This window comes from Dama dama, chromosome 5 (assembly GCF_033118175.1).
Source record: "Dama dama isolate Ldn47 chromosome 5, ASM3311817v1, whole genome shotgun sequence".
Classification (NCBI taxonomy): Eukaryota; Metazoa; Chordata; class Mammalia; order Artiodactyla; family Cervidae; genus Dama; species Dama dama.
Window position 1 is genome coordinate 89,633,229 of NC_083685.1, and position 20,293 is coordinate 89,653,521.

Here is a 20,293-nt window from a genome sequence, read left to right on the forward strand (position 1 = left end):
TTCAATCCCTGGGTCCGGAAGATCCCCTGGAGAAGGGAATGGCAACCCCCTCCAGTATTCTTGCCTGGAGAATCCAATGGACGAAGGAGCCTGGTAGGCTACAGTCCACAGGGTCACAAAGAGTTGGACACAACTGAGTGACTTCACTTTCTTTCTTTCTATACAGATGGCGGTGGTGATAGTTTAATTGCTAAGTTGTGTCCGACTCTTGCAACTGTAGCCCACCGGGTTCCTCTGTTCCATGGGATTTCCCAGGCAAGAATACTGGAGTGGATTGCCACTTCCTTCTCCAGGGGATCTTTCTGACCCAGGGATTGAACCTGCATCTCCTACATTGCAGGCAGATTCTTTACTGCTGAGCCACCTGGGAAGACCCTGGTATATAGATACGAGTGGTTAAAATTTCTATGGAAAAATGAATCAATCAACCAAAGTGGCCAGTTAAGGAAATGAATGAAGGGTAAAGACAGCCCAGCCTCTGGTGTTGGGCAGATAGTTCCAAGGAAGAATCCCTTCTTGCTGGAACTATTATAGTCCAGAATATATAGCCCAGAATAAATAGTCCAGAAGTATTTGCAAGGCTGCTTTGGGGCAGGCTTCAGGAGTCCCCTACTCAGCCAGAAGGACAAGACTAGATGATTGTTTGCAGCCCAACCCATCAGTGGGGCTGGAGTGTGGAGTGGTCGCCTCAGCCAAGCTCCCCTGCAGAAGGCTCACCATTCTCACAGAGGGTCTCCAGGCACACAGGCTGGTGCGGGTCAGGGCCATCCACCACTCGCTCAAGGATGCCTTGGACCAGGGCCGGCTGGTTGCATGGGAAAACTCCGAGGTGCTCCCCTGGCAGGTAGCTTGGAGCTTGACTGCCCTCACAGGAGAGTTCCACCAGGAGGGTGGTGCGGCTGGAGAAGGAAAAAGAAGCCTCTGATGATGCCACCAGGATTTCCTCCCATGCTCCCCGATGGGTGGGCCAGCTTCCCCAGGAAACATGCCCTCCTTTCATGTTCCTGCTGGGTTCCATGAACACAGGTTGCCGGCATCCCAGGGCTGGGGGCTGATAGGGATTGTGGCTTCTCCATGGGGAGAGGGTGGGCAGTATCCCTCCCGTGCCACCCTCCACAAGAGCTTGGCCACAGACTACCTAAAGAGAGCATGTCACTGGGAGATACGTGGGCATTGAGACAAACCTTTCCTAGTGTCAGCACAAATCTGGTTCTTTTTAGAACACAGCCCAATTTTGCTAATGAATGTAAGGACAGCACAGATAAATTACAGGGAATCCACAACACTGGCTGCCCAGCGGGGAAACGTCCTGCCCTGTCAAAACTTCTCCTGAAAGTTCTTAAGGAAGAGCCAAAGGGTTTGAGTTTCTCTTGCCCTCCTTTTTTTGGTGAAATAGTTAAATCACAAAGGACAGGAAGTGAAGCAGGTTCCTGATTCCCAAGCTGGAAAACTGGCCTGTGGTTAATGGAGACCTGATGTGAAGGTGCTGGTGGCCATAGGGGTGAGCAGTTTAGCTGGTCCTACCAATAGCACCATAGATAAGGCCAGCGGATATGTTTGTTTTCTTCTTTCAAAGACTGACTTACTCTGGTCTTCCCTTGATTAAAATAAAATCTGTGGGGGCCTCCCTGGTGGTCCAGTGGTAAAGAATACACCTGCCAACGCAGAGGGCATGGATTCGATCCCTGGTCCAGGAAGATCCTATATGCCTCGGAGCATCTAAGCCTGTGCGCTGCAACTATCAAAGTCCATGCACCCTAGAGCCTGTGCTCCACCTGTGCTCCAAAACTAGAGAGTAGCCCCCGCAGACAGCAACTAGAGAAAGCTAGTGCGGCCAAAAATAAATAAATAAGTAAAATCTGTGGAATTTCACCCCAGAAGTCCTGTCTTCTGCTCTACCTGGACTTCGGACTCTGCAGATTCTGCTGTGATTTGAGCCTCATGGTGAACACATGCTTGGCGTGCATACTGCTCAGGGCTGTAGAACAGAGAGATGGTGAAGTGGCGACGTGGCTCGTGAGTGTTGGCGGGGCAGCCTCCACGCGCTGAGTCGATTACACCCGACATTCCCCTGGGTGTCTCACGGGGACGGTGCTGGGGTTTTCCTTCCCTGCCTTTTTTTCCCACTATGTTTCCCAATCACAGATAAAGACCCTTGGTCTGACAGAAGTTGCTTGTGCTGCTGCTAGGTGCTGGGGAAGGCAACTTCGATGCCCGCGGTATGGGGATTTCTAGAGCATCCCATGGCTTGGGATCCACAGGAGAGCATAGTTGAAACTGAGGATATCCTAAACATGCAGAAACCTGCAGGACCACTACAGTTATGGTACAAGACAAGAGGCATCATGGGATCCAGCATCGATAGGGGCCATCCAGAGTTCCCGGACCGCAGCCTGGAATTGCCTCTGCAAAATGCCCTTCATTAATACCCCGATGCCACTGGAGCTGGAAGGCCGGGGCCCACATCCCAACTTGGCCTCGTGCCAGCAACTTGTCACACCTCCCTGAACTTCAGTTTCTCTGTCTGTGCTTTCCACTTGGGCTGAGTGTCAAAGATCACTTAGAGCAGGTGGACCAAGAGCCCAGGAGCACCCTTCTCTTTCCACCACCCTCCCAGGGTTTCCTTCTGAATTCCCTTCTTCAGAGACCAGACAAGCCCTGGGCCTTGCATCCCTACAGACTCTTGGACCCAATAAGAGAGAGACGCGTGGTAGCCCTAGACTAGCTGCCTCCATTCAGAGGGTCCTAGTGGTCTCCTTGGGCTTCCCAGGTGGCACAGTGGTAAAGAATCCATCCACCAATGCAGGAGACACAAGAGGCCTGGATTTGATCCCTGGGTCGGGAAGATCCCCCAGAGGAGGGCATGGTAATCCACTCCAGTATTCTTGCCTGGAGCATCCCATGGACAGAAGGGCCTGGCTAGCTATAGTCCAGGGGGTCGCAAAGAATCAGACATGACTGAGCAACTAACACACACATGCACACACACACAACAAACACACAGTGTTCTTGACCACAGGCTCAGGACTCAGACACGCCCACCCCGGCAGGAAGGGCAAACAAGCTCCGCGTGGTGCAGGGAAGCAGTACCTTTGTTGAGTTCCAGAGGCTCTGAGTCCTGCCTGAGCCTGTAGTGGTGTGGGTCCCAGGTCACATTGGAAGTGTAGAGCTTGGGGATCTCAATGTGGTGCTTGCCACTGACATCGAATGTCTCACAGGCTGCCTGGGTGAAGATGGAACAGACCAGTGTTAACAACCATTCCTGTCATCAGCGGCAGCATCATCACCCCTGGGGCTGCCATGTTCCTTACAACTGAGCTAAGTGCTTTAATTACTCAGGACACTTAATCTGGTAAGGCTATTATGAAGACTGTATAAAGCGGCTGGTCCTAGCATGGAGTAGCTGTTGCTGCTATTATGAATATTAATAATAACGATAGCATCTCCTTTTATCTGCACGCCCACACCATGACACAGGTTTGATTGCTCCCATTTTCCTGATGTAGAATCATGTGGAGGAGAGCGGGGCTTGGGAATCATGCTGGCCCCTCTCAAGCTGGTGCTCATAAGCCCCGCTGCGGGGTGAAAGACTTTGCTTCAGTGAGTTTTCTCAGTCAGTGGGGTCAAGCTGCAGGCCCTAAAGACCTACTGAGATAGCCCTGTCTCAAGTTCTCTGTAGCTGGGACACTGAAATGAGACAAGGATGTCAGGAGGTGACCTGGATAATCAGAGGGGGGAAAGATCATAAACCATAGCTCCCCGAGGGCAGGGAAGCATCTTATCTACCTTCTCCCACCTGGGGGACACATGTCTCAGTGGAGCTCTTCTGGGGGCTGTTGGGGTGCAGTAGCGACCTGAGTCCTCCAACCTGCCCACACTGGGATCATGCCTACAGGGCCCAATAGGGGTGGTGAACCCCAGGATGCCTGGCACAGGTGTCTGGGGCACATGCACACCACAGCTTCCCTGCCCACGTGATGGGGCAGCTCCCAGCTGTGAACTGACCTTGAAGGTTTGCACGGCCCAGCTGCGGAAGGCCTCCTCCTGCCCACTGAGTTCGTCCCCTTCCCCAGTTGGGGCAAGCTGAGAAGCCCCCAGCTGGGACAACTTCTGGTCGATGTCATGAGCAAAGGCGCAGAACTGAGGGTACATGCTGGAGCCAAGGCCAAACACAGCATACCTGCCGGAGGAGGACACGCATGGAGCCTGGGTGAGCCGACCTGCCACCTGCCCCAGGGCCAACAAGCCATAGGCCAGCCCCCGGACATGTTCATGCCAGCTGGGCAAGGATCACCAAGGCACACGTCCCCTTCCCGTTTTCCCTGACTGCCGAACCTTGTCATCAACTCCCAAGACCAACCCCACCTTGGCCTGCAGACCCAAGAGAGGTACTTGGTTTTCGTGCTTTAACCAATGCACCCTTGAAGACAGGCTCTCTTTGTGCCTGGACGTCCCAGAGAAATCCCCCTCTCGTACATCCCCAGCTCCATGCTCAGATGGAACCCAGACTCTGGGAGCGGGGAAGGGCATTACCGGAACTTGTTGGTGAGTTCTTTCAGCATGAACAGGGACTTCTTCAGTTTCTAGAAAGATAATCACAGATGTCTCAGAACACGATTAATGAGAGCCCTGCGTCTCCTACTCATCCAGTGGCTCATTTGAAGACTGGCCAGATCTGGCAGGACAAAGTCCAAGATCCTCACGTGGAAGTTGGTATATGTGGATCACCTGACTGGGACTTGGGGACAATTTCAGCCTCAGCAACTCACGGGGGCCTGACCTTTGATGGGGGACCCAGGAGAGCCCAGCCCTGGTGGGGGGGTTGCTGTCTAATAGCAGGGTATCTCCAGAGGATCTCCTGATGGGGCCTGAGCCTTTCTTCTTGTCAGATTGACAATTGGTCCCATATTCTCCAAAATAACCTTGATTTCCCAGAAACTCAAGATAACTTCCCAGGTGGTGCAGTGGTAAAGAATCTGCCTGCAATGTGGGAGACCTGGGTTTGACCCCTGGGCCAGGAGGGGAATGGTGACCCACTCCAGTATTCTTGCCTGGAGAATCCCATGGACAAGGAGCCTGGCAGGCTATAGTCCACTGGGGTCGCAGACACTCAAACATGACTGAACAACTAACAATTTCACTTTCTTTTGTTTTTTTTCCAAGATAACTTGAGATGGAAAATAGTGTCAAATCACATGGTAGGAAAATATTCTTTTTTCTATAATTTTTAAATAGTTACTCCTGTTTCAAACATTTTATTTTCTTGTCCTGAACTCTAGGGAAAAATCTCAGATCACTGCCAGTGGAGACTTAACACTTCTCTAATACTTACTTATTACTCTTTTTGAAGAACAAAGTAAGCCATGGTTAGGCAACAGTATCTGGCTAAAATTCAATAACTGTTTGACTTTCACTGGATGTACGTGGGACCACTCTTTGCTGGCTTTCCATTTGTGAGACTGATATAAAGTTTCCTCTAAAAATGAATTTTTGAATTTAAAAAGGCAGGTCAATTTACTGAAATATATGAAGCACGTCATAGGCTTGGCAGCTCGAGTATACACTGGTAATTACAAAGGAGGAAGGAAAGCTGATGGCTAACGTTAGGGCAACCCAGAGTGATCGGAGCTCTCACTCCCAAATGCCCTCCTTAGGACATGCTGAATCCCCAGGTCCTTCCCTAGGTCCTCTCGGGCCCTTACCAGCCCCCAGACCCCTGGGCCCTGGGCCCTGGGCCACCCACCTCTCCATTGCCGGGGGAGTCTCCGTTGCCAAAAGTGCTGCTCACCACCAGAAGCAGCTGCTCCTCCTCCAGGTGGCTTAGCTGGTACTGATCCATGCAGAGAACCTGCAGGGCACCCAGGGTGGACGTCAGCCCTCGCTCCCCAGGCCGACTCCCTCCACACCCTCCCCAGGCATCCAGCGCTTAGGTCCCCATCATCAGCTCCATCCCCTAGTGCCTGGGACGGAGGAGGTAAGTACTTAACAAGTCCCTGCCAACCGAACCTATTTGCACACAGCGTCCTGGGTTCTTCGATTCTCCCACGGCTAGCACATCAGCCAGCCCTGGGGGCTCTGCCTCCAAAACACTCCATGTCCCACATCACGTCTCACCACTTCCACCGCTATTTCGGATTCCAAGAATGCGGACATATTTTTCACAAAAACAGCATGAGCGGGTTACAAAATTGCTCAACCCCTTTGGCATCTTGAGAACACAAATGCTTTGCCCGAAGCTAATCTCAGGTGAAATACGTCAGGGCCTCAGGTTATAACCCAGGCCAGCCTGACCCGGGATGCTTCAGTGACTTCAATGATGGAGGCTCAAATCCAACACTGCTAGAAAGAATGAGTCACCCTTAGGGGTTTCGTTTTATTTCTCTGCATCTTATCCATTCTCTGTGTCCTTCGCCTTTAGCCCCGCACCCCGTACAGGAGGTGCTCCATGAATGGTAATAAAATTCCTCTGGAACAGCTCGGAGACTTGGCATCATTAGGAACACGTTTCTCAAATTGTGTTTCCTGGAACACTATGAAAAGCTTATCTACTGGGTAAGTTGGGAATCCCGGGACACATATCTCTCCTTCTATCACAGAGTTGCAAAGTATGTCCCGAGGCTCAGAGATATCTAGGAGCAGAGCAATCACTGTAACTCATCCCAGACTTCCCCACACACAGGCTGAGGTGGCTACCTTGGGGTTGAAGGCACAGCTGAACAAAGCCCCGAGGTCCTGGGCCAGCGTTTCTGATCTCCCTGTCTCCGTTGCAAAGAGGATCGTGGCTCTGACCCGGGATGCCATGGCCTTATGCATCAGCACCGAGGCGAAGAACACGGCTCTGTGGGGACGACAGAGTAGGTGCCAAGTCAGCCTTCCAAAAAGGAAGATGGGGGCCCTGCGCTTACAGCGGGGCAGGTTGAGGGAAAAGAATCCAGGCTTCTTACCAGCTATGGACTTTGTCTCATTCCCCTCCCCTGTTCAACCCACCACTCAGGTCCTTTGGGAAAATAGAGACGAGAGAACTCTGGGGCAGAGGTGGCAGGCGACCCATGGAATTGGGGTCTGGTGGTGCCTGGGGTAAAGAATCCATCTGCCAATGCAGGAGACATAATGAGACACAAGTTTGATCCCTGGATCAGAAAGATCCCCTGGAGGAGGGCATGACAATCCACTTCAGTATTCCTGCCTGGAGAATTCCATGGACAGAGGAGCCTAGCGGGCTACAGTCCATAGGGTCGCAAAGAGTCAGACGCGACTGAAGTGACTTAGCAAGCACATATATCTGGGAACAAAACCCTTTCTCTCTCTTTTTTTAAATAGTTTTAATATGCTTTTTAAAGAAGATTTTTAAAGTCTTTATTGGATTCGTTACAATGGTGCTTCCGTTTTATGCTTTAGTGTTTTGGCCATGAGGCACGTGGGATCTTAGCGCCCCCAGCAGGGATCAAACCTGCGCACCCCCCAGGGGAAGCGCTGAGTCCTAACCACTGGACTGCCAGAGAAGGCCCTCCGAATCCTTTCTCTTTGTTCCCTGTCCTTCAAGGCCTAGAAGGAAGGGCTGCAATTCAGATGTTAACACTGACCGCTCCTACTTACTTGACCAAGACTTTGAATCGAATCTCTCTTCTCTGGGGCCTCCGCCTCTCATCCTGCCAGACGTGGGTTTTCCAGGCCTCCACCTTCAGAAAAGAGGACAGTTATGTAGGCAAGACAGGCCCTGGCTTGGCTCCGGCTTGGAGAGACAGAGGGCCCTTCATGCCCCTCGTAAGTTGGGGGAGTGGGGAGGCAAGCAGACCCTGTCCCCACCCCCTCACTGAAAGCCACACAGGGAAGGGCTGCATCTGTCTGTCTCCCTCAGACTTGAAGCTCCCTCTGGCACAGATCAGCTGATTTTCATTCAGCTGTCCCCCTGGAAGGAGGGGCCTCACTTCTCTTTCCTTTTGATGTCTTATCATTGGAAGCCTATATAGACTGTATATAATGTATAGTCTGACCTGGAATGCCGTTGAGAGTAGGAGGTGCTGTGACAACAGGCCCACAGGGTCCCAGGCAGTCAGTCACCCTCCTTCTTACCTTTAGAACAAGGAAGCTCCTCCCTAAATCTAACCAAGGTCTTTTTGGGCCAAAAAAAAAAAAAAAGAGCCCGTTTCACTTGGTGGCAGTTCCTGAGTGTACTCTGGGTAGGGCACTGGGCTGAGCTGTTCCGGGCATCAGGTCACGGGATTCCTGACCACCTCTGCCATCATGGAGCTGACATCCATCTTTTCAGAGATGAGAAAATCAGGGCTTAGATGGGTGCAATGACCCACCCGAAAACACACAGCTAGGAAGTGGGAGAATCACCCCAGATGTATGTGGCTGGGAGCCAGGATCCTTACCAGGGTGCTCTATGACTGCCTACAGCCCCCCTGGGCGGGCAGGCACAATGGGGGTCACCCCCATGAGCTTCAGCTCTCTCAGAGCTTTGGGCTACTAAAGGTACAACGAAAGGTGTTTCCTTCAGTCTCACCTCTGTGGAAATGGACAAAAGCATCCTTGAGTGAAGCCCAGAAAGCATTAAATATATGCCTCTGTGTCCCTGATTCTTCCCTGGATGTCCTGCACTAGTGAGCACACACAAGTACACACAAACACACACACACACACACACGTGCAGATGCACACACGCTCTCTCCACCCCTGAGTTCCCAAGAGAGTAGAGGAAGCCCCCCTTTTACCTGGTAGTAGTAGAAAGGGGACAGGACGTAATTTAACATCTCCTGGTGGAACACGGGAGTGATGCTTCCAGAAATCGGGGGGACCAGCCAAATCCAGTCAGATGGGCAGCCCCCTCGGGAGCGGTACTCATTCTGCATGTACTTCATAAAGGACTCTGCAGCGGAGTGGTGGTCCATGATGGTCACATTCTGCTTCTAAATAGGAAGGTGGCAAGAAGGTGAGTTGATGAGAGGAGTGAGGAGAGTGGCCGGTGAGCTACAGGGCTCCCGGATGGACTGTGGGAGGGCCTGGCAATCTACAAAAAGGGAGTGCAATCCCCTGGACCCATTCTCACTGATGAAAATAAATACCCAAATGCAAGGTACAGCCAGAGCCTCTGAGGTGCCCAAGCAGACACAATATCCATGGTAAGCCCTCAGACCACAGGCTGCCGCCCTTGGCCCTCTGGGGGCAGTGTCCAGCTTCTCGGGCCATGCTCACACTCTCCCCAAACACCCAGCAAATGGCTCTCTGGATGCTGTTGAATCAAACCACAATGCCTTTTTTTTTTGTCACTTGTTGGCAGAGAGTTCCAGGAATCACCTCCCAAAGGAGTGGCTGTCTCAACCAAGAAGGAACTAGACATTCTGAAGAGGGCTGAAGCCCTGGGGGAACTACAGCATATGGAAGACAAATAACTACCATGTCCCATGTCTTAAAATTAGAATCCAAGGGGCCTGAGCCTTCCTGGAATGACCCAGCAAGAGCAGCCACATCGTCTGGAGCAAGTCATGCAGTCAAGAGACATTTATTTCATGGAGTAGTTCAAACCTTGGGCTCTCATTAGCTCTGTGACCTTGAGCTATTAGTTCCTTAACCTCAGTTTCCTCGTCTGTAAAATGGGGATGGTAATGGTTGGTATATCATCATGTTGTTGAAAGGATGCAATAAATAAGGGATGTGTCTTGGGGTCCAATCGCTAAGAATCTGCCTGCCAGAGGGAACACGGGCTCAGTCCCTGGTCTGGGAAGTAAGATCCCACCTGCCGTGGGGTAGCTAAGCCCATGCGCCGCAGCTACTGAGCCCGTGTGCCCTAGAGCCCGCGCTCTGGAACAAGAGACGCTACCGTAATGAGAAGCCCGCACACTGCAAGCAGACAGCAGCCTCTGCTCGCTGCAACCAGGTGAAAGCTTGTGCACAACGAAGACCCACCACAGCCAAAAATAATTATTAAAAATCTTAAAATAGTTAACAAGTAAAGCATAAAACATGCTCGGTAAACGTTAGCTGCTATTATTATTTCTATCTACCAGGCACTGCATATAGAGGAGAAAGACGCAGCCCCGTTTCTGCTTTAGATCATGTTCTAACTGGGGGAGGCAGAAGGACCTCAGCCGTTTCACGAAGTCTGACAGAAGCTACCCCGGAGGTCAGAGCAGGTGCTGACGAAGGGCTGACAGGGGCCTGGAGGAGAGATGGGGGACTTTACAGACAGCTCCTAAGAGGAGGTGAGTTCTTTAGAGATAAGCTCCTAAGAGGAGGTGAGTTTTGAGAGATGGGTACCAGTTAGGCAGCGGACGGGCATTGCTTGAGACCAGGTCAGGAGGCAGGAGAGGAGCCCGCTGGTGGAGGGACTAATAGGACCAGCCACGCCTGGTAAACTTTTACACACCCAGCAACTGGGGGCTTCCCTGGGGGCTCAGACAGTAAAGGATCTGCCTGCAGTGCAGAAGACCCAGGTTTGATCCCTGAGTCGGGAAGATCCCCTGGAGAAGGGCATGGCAACCCGCTCCAGTGTTCTTGCCTGGAAAATTCCATGGACAGAGGAGCCTGGTGGACTACATACAGTCCTCGGGGTGGTAAAGAGTTGGACACAGCTGAGCGACTAACACTTCACTTTTCACTCGGCACCTCCTGAATGCCAGACCAGTTTTAGGCTCAGGAGCTGATGGTGATAGTGGTGAGATGGTTGTAACAGTAATACATAATAATAACAACAAAACTGATGCTGGACTTCCGTGGTGGTCCAGTGGATAAGACTCTGAGCTCTCAATATGGGAGGCAGAGGGGACTAGGTTCGATCCCTGGTTGAGGAACTATTAATATCTAATAGAGTCTACATGCTATAACTAAAAGCTTCCTCAAGCAGCAATGAAGAGGATCCTACATGCTGCGATGAAGACTGAAGATCCCTTGTGTGGCAACTAAGACCGGGTGTAGCCGAATACATAAATAAAACAGAAAAAAAAAAAAAACCCGAATGTTTTTTGAGTGTTCACTGTGGGTCAGGGAGTGCAGCTAAACATTTTGCATTGGTTTTCATTTCACTCTTACTGTAACCTAGTGAGGGAGGTACCATTATTATCTCTGTTTTACAGATGAGGAAATGAGCCCAAGTCTTTTGAAGTTGACCCCGAAGGAGGGTCATGGGGAAGTCCTGCCTGGAGACTCTCAAGCAGTGGAGGGACGTGGTCAGTAGTGGTCAGGAGACTGCTGAGGGCCAGCAGATTTTCTGGGACATATCCACATCCTGCCAATGTCAGAGCTGATCCCGGGGTCAGGATGTGTGGTCCTCAGCCTTGGGGCCTTCCCAAGCTGGGCCAGCCACAGGGGGCTCTTCCTGTCTTGTCTCAGAGCTTCCCCATGCCCCCTACTCCCCACAGTCAGGCACGAGCTTGACCCGTCTATAGGGTGACCAGCCCTAGGGAACAGCGCGTGATCATATGTATTTACTGGGTGTTTAAAGTCAGCTCCCACTACTTTCCACAAGGTCAGGGTTTCTGTCTGTTTTGTTCACTGCTCATATTCTTGGCCTGGCCTAGTGCCTGACACATGAAAAATGTACAATAAAACTTCACTGAATGAATGAATGACTCTCAGCCCAGTGGCCGGGTTTCCAGGACATCTGCCAGCTTTGTGGAGATGATCCCAGCTTCTAAAGCAATAATAGCTTCACACGTCCCATGGCTCCTTCCCAGAAGGGGAGTGTTTATATGAGAGAGAGCAGCAGATGGGCCAGAGGGCTCAGTCCCACACAGAAACCAGCCTGCTATGTGTGGTGGACGCTGCCGCCCAGATAGGGAAGCAAGATAACCACTGCTTGTGTGGACGTGGGCTCTGGGTCTTTCATCGAGGGAATACATTTTTAGCATCTCCACGTGCCAGACACTCTTCTAGGCTCCAGGGTTAGGGTTAGAGAGACAAGGCCCCTGCCCCATGGAGCCCTACACTCTACTGGGGCAAACAAAGAAAGAAGAAGATGGACTTCTCTGGTGGTCCAGTGGTTAAGAATCCACCTGCCAATGCAGGAGACATGGGTTCGATCCCTGATCCGGGAAGATCCCTCATGTGATGGGGCACCTAAGCCCGCACACCACAACTATTGAGCCCATGTGCTGCAACTACTGAAGCCCACATGCTCTAGAGCCCACGCTCCACAAGAAAAGCCACTGCGATGAGAAACTCATGCACCACAACTAGAGAGCAGCATCTGCTCGCAGCAACTAGGGGAAGCCTGTGCACAACAATGAAGACCCAGTGCAGCCAAAAATAAATACATAAATAAAAACAGAAAGAGAAAGATGGACTATATCAGGATCTAATAACGATTGTAAAGGAAAAGAAAGGGTTAAAGGAATAAGAGGCAGGATGAAGGTGGTGTGAGCATGCCATTTTTATGGTGTCAGAGATGGCTGCTCTGAAGAGGTGATAATTGAGACCTGGCTGAAGGGAAGGAGCTGTTCATAGGATGATTTGTGGCAAGAGTTTTAGGCAGAGGGAAAAGCAAGTGCAAAGGCCCTAGGGTGGGGACCATCTTGGTGAGTCTGAATAAAAGTCAGAATTCCAGTGTGACTGGCACAGCTGTGGAGGATAAAAGCCTGACTGGAGGAGGTGGGAGGTGAGAATGTATTGTGAGGTCTTTCAATGGTTTGGGGGCTTCCCTGGTGGCTCAGATGGTAAAGAATCCACTTGCAATGTGGGAGACCTGGGATTCCATCCTGGGGTTGGGAAGATCCCCTGGAGGAGTGCATGGCAACCCACTCCAGTATTCTTGCCTGGGAAATCCCATGGACAGAGGAGCCTGGCGGGCTACAATCCATGGGTCACAAAGAGTCAGACACAACTGAAGCAACTTAGCACATCAATGGTTTTGCTGTAAATGGAAGTAGAAAAACAAGGTAGTAGCTGGTCAGGGGGAGTATTTGGCTAGTTAGTCATTTATCTCTTTGAGATGGGAATCATTACAGCTTATTGGTCATCAGTGGAAATGATCCAATGGATAAGGAGACAGCAGCTATGAGAGGGGGGAGGATTTTCAGGAATAAAAGTCCTTGAAAACTGGGAGAGGACTGCTCAAACGCCAGGATTGATCAGTCTTGAGAGGTAAGGAGTTGCCTGTTGCTAGAAGCATTCAAGTTTACACTAGAAGACCTGAGAGGGCTTGTCTCTGTATCCCCCAGCACCTGACATAAACTGGGTATTCAACACTGTTAGGTGCACAAATAAATGAGCAAAGCTATAAGGGGAAAATCAAGAATGACATGAGCAGCTGGACCAGATAACCTTCTAACCAGAGTGCCTTCAGACCCACAGACAGTGGACATGCCTGGAAACTGTGGAGCACAGCAACGTTGATCTCAACGACAGCCCGGTCCTTCCAGAGTGAGGCCAGCTTGTGCGTTTCCAGGCCCATCCTTCTGCCCACTTCCTGTAGAGGCAGAGAAATGGGGGTGAGGCGGTCCCTGGGGCCCCACCCGCAGGCCCGCACCTCCAGCCAGCCCAGCTGGACGGCCCTCAATACCTCCAGGATGTTGTATCGCTGGACATCGCAGAAGTCCCGGACTCCAATCTCCGTGCCCATGTACCACCCGTTGAAGGGGCAGCCTGGGAACTCGAGGCCGCCCACCTCGAGCAGCATGTTGGCCACGGCTGGCAGGGCGTACCACTTGAGCTCCAGCTCCCGGAACCATTCGTACCTGGCAGGGAGGCAGGGCTGGTGGCAATGGTGCCTTCACTGTGGCCCATGCTCACCCCCTAATAAAAGCCTCAGAAAAACAGTCAACCAAGAAAACGCCTTTTCAAGTGCTGATCTCTAAGTTCATCCCACCTGGAGAGGTGAATTGGACATAACATGTGTCATTGGCTAATTACGCATCCATTCGTGAGATTTTTGAAGCACTCGTATTAAGCATCAAATAAGTGGCAGGCTCTGGGCTAAATGCTGAGGACTCAACAGAACATAGCCTTTCAAGGCTTCCCCTCCCGGGGTCACCACTTCCCAAGCTCCCAGGGCCCAGTCTACCTAAGCCATTGCTTTCCTGTCCCCAGCAGCATCTTCTCATAGGTCTGAGGCCCAACAAAGCTGCTGAACAGGGTGAAGTGGTGGACTTGGAAAGCCAGCCCTTCTGGGCATCAAGCTGCTGCTGGCTGGGCTTTGGGGGAGGAGCAGGGAGGGTCCTGAGGACTGGATCTCTCTTCAGAAAGGAGGGGGCATGCGTGTGAACGCACACTGCCAGCACCCACAGCCTGCTTACCTGGGATGTTCCATGGGCACCTCGAGTATAAGATCAGGGGGGATTTCGAAGAGCTCTGGGTCGCGGCCGTCAGCCTGCAGAACTAGAGGCAACACGTCGAAGCGGCTGTACTTGGGCTTCCAGCCCAGGTCGATGCACAGCTGGGGGCAAGACACGCCCAGTGAGCCTGGAGATCCAGGTCCCTGGGCCGCTCTGGGCTCCGCTCTCACCCGCCAAAGCTGGGTCCGATACCTGTGTAAACTCCACGTTGGCGGGGTCCCCTCTGATGCTGCCATCCGGCATCTGGTAGCCAGCATAGCGGATGAGCTGGGCGTTCCAGACCCGGAAGTCGTGCTTCCCATCGCTCCGCTGGGGGAACACGGTGATGGCCGACCTTTCCCAAGATGAGGATGGTACTGTTTGCCACCCGGCTTCGGTGGGGGCTTCCAGCCACCACCCCCCTAACAGGTCCCCCTTCCCTCCCATCTTCCCACTCCCCAGCGCTCTACACCCAAGCTAACTGAACCAAACCCCTGCAGCCCTGAGACATGCCAAGCTCTCGCCAGCCTCTGTGTAGCCTGTCCACTTCCTGACATATCTTCTCCGTCCTTGTCCCTCCAGCTCCTACCCTTCCTTCCAGATCAGCGCAGGGACCACCACCACCCCTCCAGGGAGCCCTTCCCTCCCTTCAGGCTGTCCCAGCCCTTTCTGCAGATGGACCGTATCTCTCTTTTAGGCATTGAGTTAGCTGGGTGCTTGTCTAGTGCGAGGTGTAGGTTCATAGCGGGCTGGAGCCTCGTCTTAGGGTCCTACTCACTTCCCACCCCCAAGCCTAGTCCTGGGTTGGGTCCCCATCAGGCAGACACTGAGTGTTTGCCAAATAGAAAAATGAATGAATGACCGAATGAGTTGGCCTTGACCTCCTTGTTTGGGCGGGGGTGGGGGAGGGGGGGGACAGTAAGGCAGGGGTGGGTATGGATGAGCAGCGAGTCCCCCACCCCCACACCCCACACCACACTGGACCCATCGGCTGCAAAACCAACTTCTCATCCCTTCTACAAAGTGGGGACCCTAACCTTGAAGAGTGAAGTTACCCCCTTAAAGATCCCCCCTGTCTCCTCCAAATGGCTCCAAGTCAGAAAGAAACCAAGGAAATGGGCCACTGATGATGCACTAAGCTCACAGAGGCAGGCTCACTGTGAAGACTCCCTGAAGAAGCCGAGGTCTTCCTACTTTCTTTCTCTCTGGCCTCTCCAGGAGCTTAAACCTGCCTGCATCTCTCGGCTAAGCCTCAGGGGGCTGTGCGGGGCCCCAGCTGTAGCCTTGGGAAAGGCACACGCACCTGATGTTGCCATTGTTGGTGGCATAACGCACGTGTCTGCAGAGGTGTTCGAACATTTCCTGGGCTGTGGAACAGTTCCGGGCGTCGAAGACCTGCGCACAGCCCACCCAGACCACGCCCGTCAAGGACCAGGAGGACAGAGGCCTCAGCCGGGCTGATCAGAAGCTAACTCATGAGGGACTGAAAAAGTGGCCCAAATCCCCATCACCTGAACATCCTGCAGAGGCATGCACCCACCCCCCGCCCCTTCTTCCTTCTTCTGCTTTCCTAGGGGAGCCCAGGTGCCCCCCCACACCCCCCACTTGGAAGACCCTATCTAAACCTAACTCTCAAGAAAATCAGATTCTCAAGCACCATGAACCAGGATTCCCACAGCTTAGCTGCTTTACACATTTCACACATGGCCTCTAGCACATTTCATTATAGCCACAGCCCATTCCATTGGCTTGTCTCATCTATTTATCTGTCCAAGTACTTTCACTATTGTTGTTGGTGTTTAGTCGCTAAGTCGTGCCCGACTCTTTTGTGACCCCATGGACTGTAGCCCACCAGGCTCCTCTGTCCATGGGATTTCCCAGGCAAGAATACTAGAGTGGGTTGCCATTTCCTCTTCCAGGGATCTTCCCGACCCAGGGATCGAACCTGCGTCTCCTGCATTGGCAGGCAGATTCTTTACCACTGAGCCACCTGGGAAGCCCACAGTTACCCAGCAATAAATGTAAAGATGACCTAGGAGGCTAGGATAAACAAAATGTTTTCTAAAAGCAAGAATTCAATCAAGGTAAACAACCGGGTCCACAGCAATAATAGCAAGGTCATTGGTTTCATGCTGGCATTTAGTCTCTCAGATTTAACACAAGGGAGAAAGATGGGCTAGAAATCCTGGTGCAGAGATTGGAGTCTAGACTCTGGGGGGTGGGGGTGGGTGTCTGTGAGCCCCCATCTCAAGTGCAGGGATGGAGAGAGAGGTGAGGACCCTGCACACAGCTCAGGGCCCGCCTGCCCACCCCCCAGCTTCCTCTCCCGCTCCTCCCTCCTCCGTCAAAGGCATCAACCTGCAGGTTTGACCACTGGATCCTCCCGATGCAGCGGGGGGCATTGCGCCAGGCCTGCTTGGTGGCGAAGATGAGCTCATCTCCCGTCAGCTGGTAGGTTCCTGTTGTTTCTATCTCCTTTGTTACTGCTTCCACCCTGGCCAGATGTTCCTCTATTTTTGCCCTGCGGGACAGGAAGACATCAGGAAGATCAACAATGAGATGGCTTTAAATGGAGACTGATTGAATCCACAGAAGCAGGAACTGAACGAGGACACCAGGAGGGCAAGATGTCGCTCAGGGAGACCGTCCCCTCCAGGGCAGCTTCATGGGCATGCGTCCAGGGCACCGAGCTCGGCAGGGCCCCACACGGGGCTTAATGCTCTGCTCTGACTGTCTTGAATTCTCAATCATTCATGAACAGGAAGCCATCTTTTTATTTTCACACTGGGTCTTGCAAGCTACATAGCTGGTCCTGATCCCACCGGCACCCTTCTTGTTTCAAGGAGCCTTTTTTCTAGTCACACACATCTCAGTGAGGAGTGCAATGCTTTTCAATGGTCTTGCAAGATCCAGACCAGCATCCATCAGGCTGCAGCCACATCCTGCCCCTTGGCCAGGGGAGCACCCATCCACCTTCTCTTGGTTAAGAGATGAGTCAGGTCCTCCCCCAGCGCTCCTCTGCACAGTCACTAATGAGCCAGGTCCTGGGCAACGCCACACATAGTCAGGGTCCCACTGAGTCTGTGACGGAGGCGTTTTTGTGTCCTTGTAGTCGGTGTGTCTGGAAGGTTAAGTACTGGCCTGGAAATAGAAGTGTGATAAAAAGCAAGCCCAAGATTCAGACTCGGGTTGCCCCAATGCCAGGCCCAGGCTCTTAACCTTCTACATTCCACCCTGGGGGTGGATCGCAAGCCCAGAGATGTGGAGGGCCTGCCCACACTTTCCTGGTCAGGTCCAGACAGGGACTGGCTCTCAGGACTCAGCCTTCAGGGCCCCAGGGCGGTTCAGGGAGGTGTCCTCCACAGTGTAGTCCAACATCGCAGGGTCTCCACAGCAAGCTTTCTCAAACCTGGTGTCACTCAGCCAGCTCTCCCATGTGAGATTGCCAAACTGGCTCCTGCCCTCCCCTCCCAGGCTTGTAAAAACATCCCACAGCCAGGAAGGTTTTGAAACACACGCACACAGAGCAACCTTGAGATTTCCAATCAGCACCAAAGACATCTGAAAGTGCAACAAACAAAACTATTTAAGGAATGAACTCTTGATTAAGGAGATGGACAACTCAGAACAAAATGGCCTTTCAGTGGATGAAGAGTGTCTCGACAACTCTTCCTTGATTAAAGAAAAAAACTCAAAGACAAAACATTATCTTCAAGGACACTCCTCGCATAAGGAACTGCTGGGTGAGGTTGAGGCTGCCCCACCAATGGCAGCCCTCTCCCCACAACCCGCAAAGCTTCTAGCAATATTTTTCATTCTGCATCCAAGCAGGAAAATAGTAGCGACTACCACAATAATGATGCTGCCAACATCCTTAGTAGTGTTAATATGTGACTTTTTAAGAAAAGATTACATTTTCACTCAATTCCTTTGGAGTTTTACATTATACCGTTGTTTTCAAATAGTCACATTTCTGAGGCACTAAAATGCTATGATGCCTATTAGTTCTGAAAAAAAGGGAGTGGCTTTTGGCATCGGTAAACTGGCTTTGGACAGAATATTCAGAAAGTTATCATTTCTGACTATACAATCCTTCACCTACGAAAGAAGGAACTGGCCCAGGTGTGAGAATGGGCTGCCATCTGTCACTCACACCCCCGAGACCTCTTGGGGGAAACCAAGACATGGACTTGTGACTGTGAAAACTTCTTCCCTCTGTGAAAAGCAAATGGGTTTGAATAGCTATCATCAGCAGCCCTGTAGCTTCCCCAGCTAACCACCCCCCAACTGCCTTCCAAACATGAGCAGGAAACCCTTAGGTCCAGCATGAAGCCAGAGCCTTCAAAATCAAAGAGCTGGATGCTAGATCATTGAGTTTTAAAGCAAGGGCTCTGGCTTAAAATGCCTGAGTTCAAATCCCAGCTCTGGGACTTCACAGCATGTGACTTTGAACAAGTTATATCTCCTCCATGGGCTCTGGCTTCCTTGTCTGTAGAGCAGGTAGGGTAATAACGGTACCAGTCCCATAGAGCTGTGGTGAGCCTTACGTACAAGGCAGAGTCCAGAATATACCTAGCACATCAAAACAGTGGCCCGGTGAAGCCCACTGAGAAAATTCCTGGGGGCTTCCCTGGTGGTCTAGTGGTTAAGAATCCACCTGCCAATGTGGGGGACACAGGTTTGCGCCCTGGTCTGGAAAGATCCCACATGCTGCAGGGCAACAAAGCTCGTGTGCCACAACTACTGAGCCCACACGCCACAACTACTGCAGTCTGAGCGCCTAGAGCCTGTGTGCCGCAAAAGTGAGAAGCCCACGCAACCCAGTGAAGAGTAGCACCTCAACTAGAAACAGCCCATGCGCAGCAATGAAGATCCAGGACAGCCAAAAGTAAAATAAATAAATCTTAAAGAAAAGAAAATTCCTGGGCCCTGAAAGTCTTCTTAGTCAACAACCAAGCGGAAAACCTAAGGACCTTGGACCTCCCAGTGACAGAGCATTTCTGCAGAGGTTTTATTTACACAACACAGGCGGTAGCAAACCCCTGACGGAGTTTTCAGTCTACTTAGAATTGCCTCCGGAGCTTTTAGAGAACAAGGATGTCCGCCCCCTCCCCACTTCCTGAGAAGCTGATGCCCTTGCCCAGGGGACCCTGGCATCAGTATTTTACAAGGTCCGTAACAGCAACTACTGTGCAAGCAGGCTGCAGGATCACTGGCCCCAGAAGATAAGGACCTCCTTCATAGACTCAAGGTCCCTTCCAGCTCACACACTGCAGGCCAGAGCCAAGGGGTGTGGCATCACCAGGAGCCAACCTTTCTGCCGCAGTGGGTCCCAGGGTACTTCCGTGGCTTGCTTCCTGCAGTAAAGTGCCTTGTGGGGCTGCATCATAAAAGCCACACTCCCCTCCCAGCCCATAAAACAGCAAATCCATTCCCTCAGCCTTTCTATCTTACAATCCCTTTGTGCATTTTTATTTTAAAGATATAAATGGACTTAAATTAAGAGCCATATATTTTATGCAACTCAGAGATACAGATCCCCACAGAGAACAGTGCAAAGAGCTCTCTCCAAGTCAAGCAGCCTGAATTCCAGCTGGGACTGAACTCTAGCTGCTACTGGGCTTCCTGACTCACACCTGGAGGTGGAGGGCTTGGCTCAGGGGTCTCCAAGGTCCCTTCTATCTCAAACATTTCATAATAAAAGGTTTTGCATATCGACTCATTGCTTTGCACCAGGATGCTGTTTCAAACTTATTTAATCCTCGAAACAATCTTAGGAACGGTTTTATCATGACCCTGCTTTGGACCTATGAGGAAGTGGAGATGCAGAGAGGATCTATTTGGGAAATAGATTTCCCAAAAACACAGAACCAGCTACTGGTTGAGCAGAATCCAAACTCAAACGTTTAGACACCTGACCCACATTTTCAACCACTACCGCCATGCTCCTTTCTCTTATGGTTTTGAGAACCTATCCAAGGTCTTTTCCCTGAAAATCTGTGTCTTAGCCTTGGATTCACTGCAAATCTGGGAAGGGAAGAGGT

General features: G+C 51.7%; 1 protein-coding gene across 4 annotated transcripts in view; it reads right to left on the reverse strand.

The window, feature by feature from the left end:
• The window catches only part of NOS2 (nitric oxide synthase 2), a 40,890-nt gene that overhangs the window by 7,209 nt on the left and 13,388 nt on the right, over window positions 1-20,293 (reverse strand). For all 4 annotated transcript variants that reach the window (XM_061142877.1, XM_061142878.1, XM_061142879.1 and 1 more), the window contains 15 exons: window positions 16,608-16,770; window positions 15,553-15,644; window positions 14,463-14,604; window positions 14,232-14,371; window positions 13,499-13,673; window positions 13,304-13,405; window positions 8,718-8,912; window positions 7,597-7,679; window positions 6,694-6,838; window positions 5,744-5,848; window positions 4,534-4,583; window positions 4,006-4,180; window positions 3,091-3,223; window positions 1,900-1,978; window positions 718-899 (listed from right to left, as the gene is read on the reverse strand). In XM_061142877.1, the coding sequence (XP_060998860.1) occupies window positions 718-899; window positions 1,900-1,978; window positions 3,091-3,223; window positions 4,006-4,180; window positions 4,534-4,583; window positions 5,744-5,848; window positions 6,694-6,838; window positions 7,597-7,679; window positions 8,718-8,912; window positions 13,304-13,405; window positions 13,499-13,673; window positions 14,232-14,371; window positions 14,463-14,604; window positions 15,553-15,644; window positions 16,608-16,770 (1,961 nt within the window). The remainder of the gene's footprint in view (window positions 1-717; window positions 900-1,899; window positions 1,979-3,090; window positions 3,224-4,005; window positions 4,181-4,533; window positions 4,584-5,743; window positions 5,849-6,693; window positions 6,839-7,596; window positions 7,680-8,717; window positions 8,913-13,303; window positions 13,406-13,498; window positions 13,674-14,231; window positions 14,372-14,462; window positions 14,605-15,552; window positions 15,645-16,607; window positions 16,771-20,293) is intronic.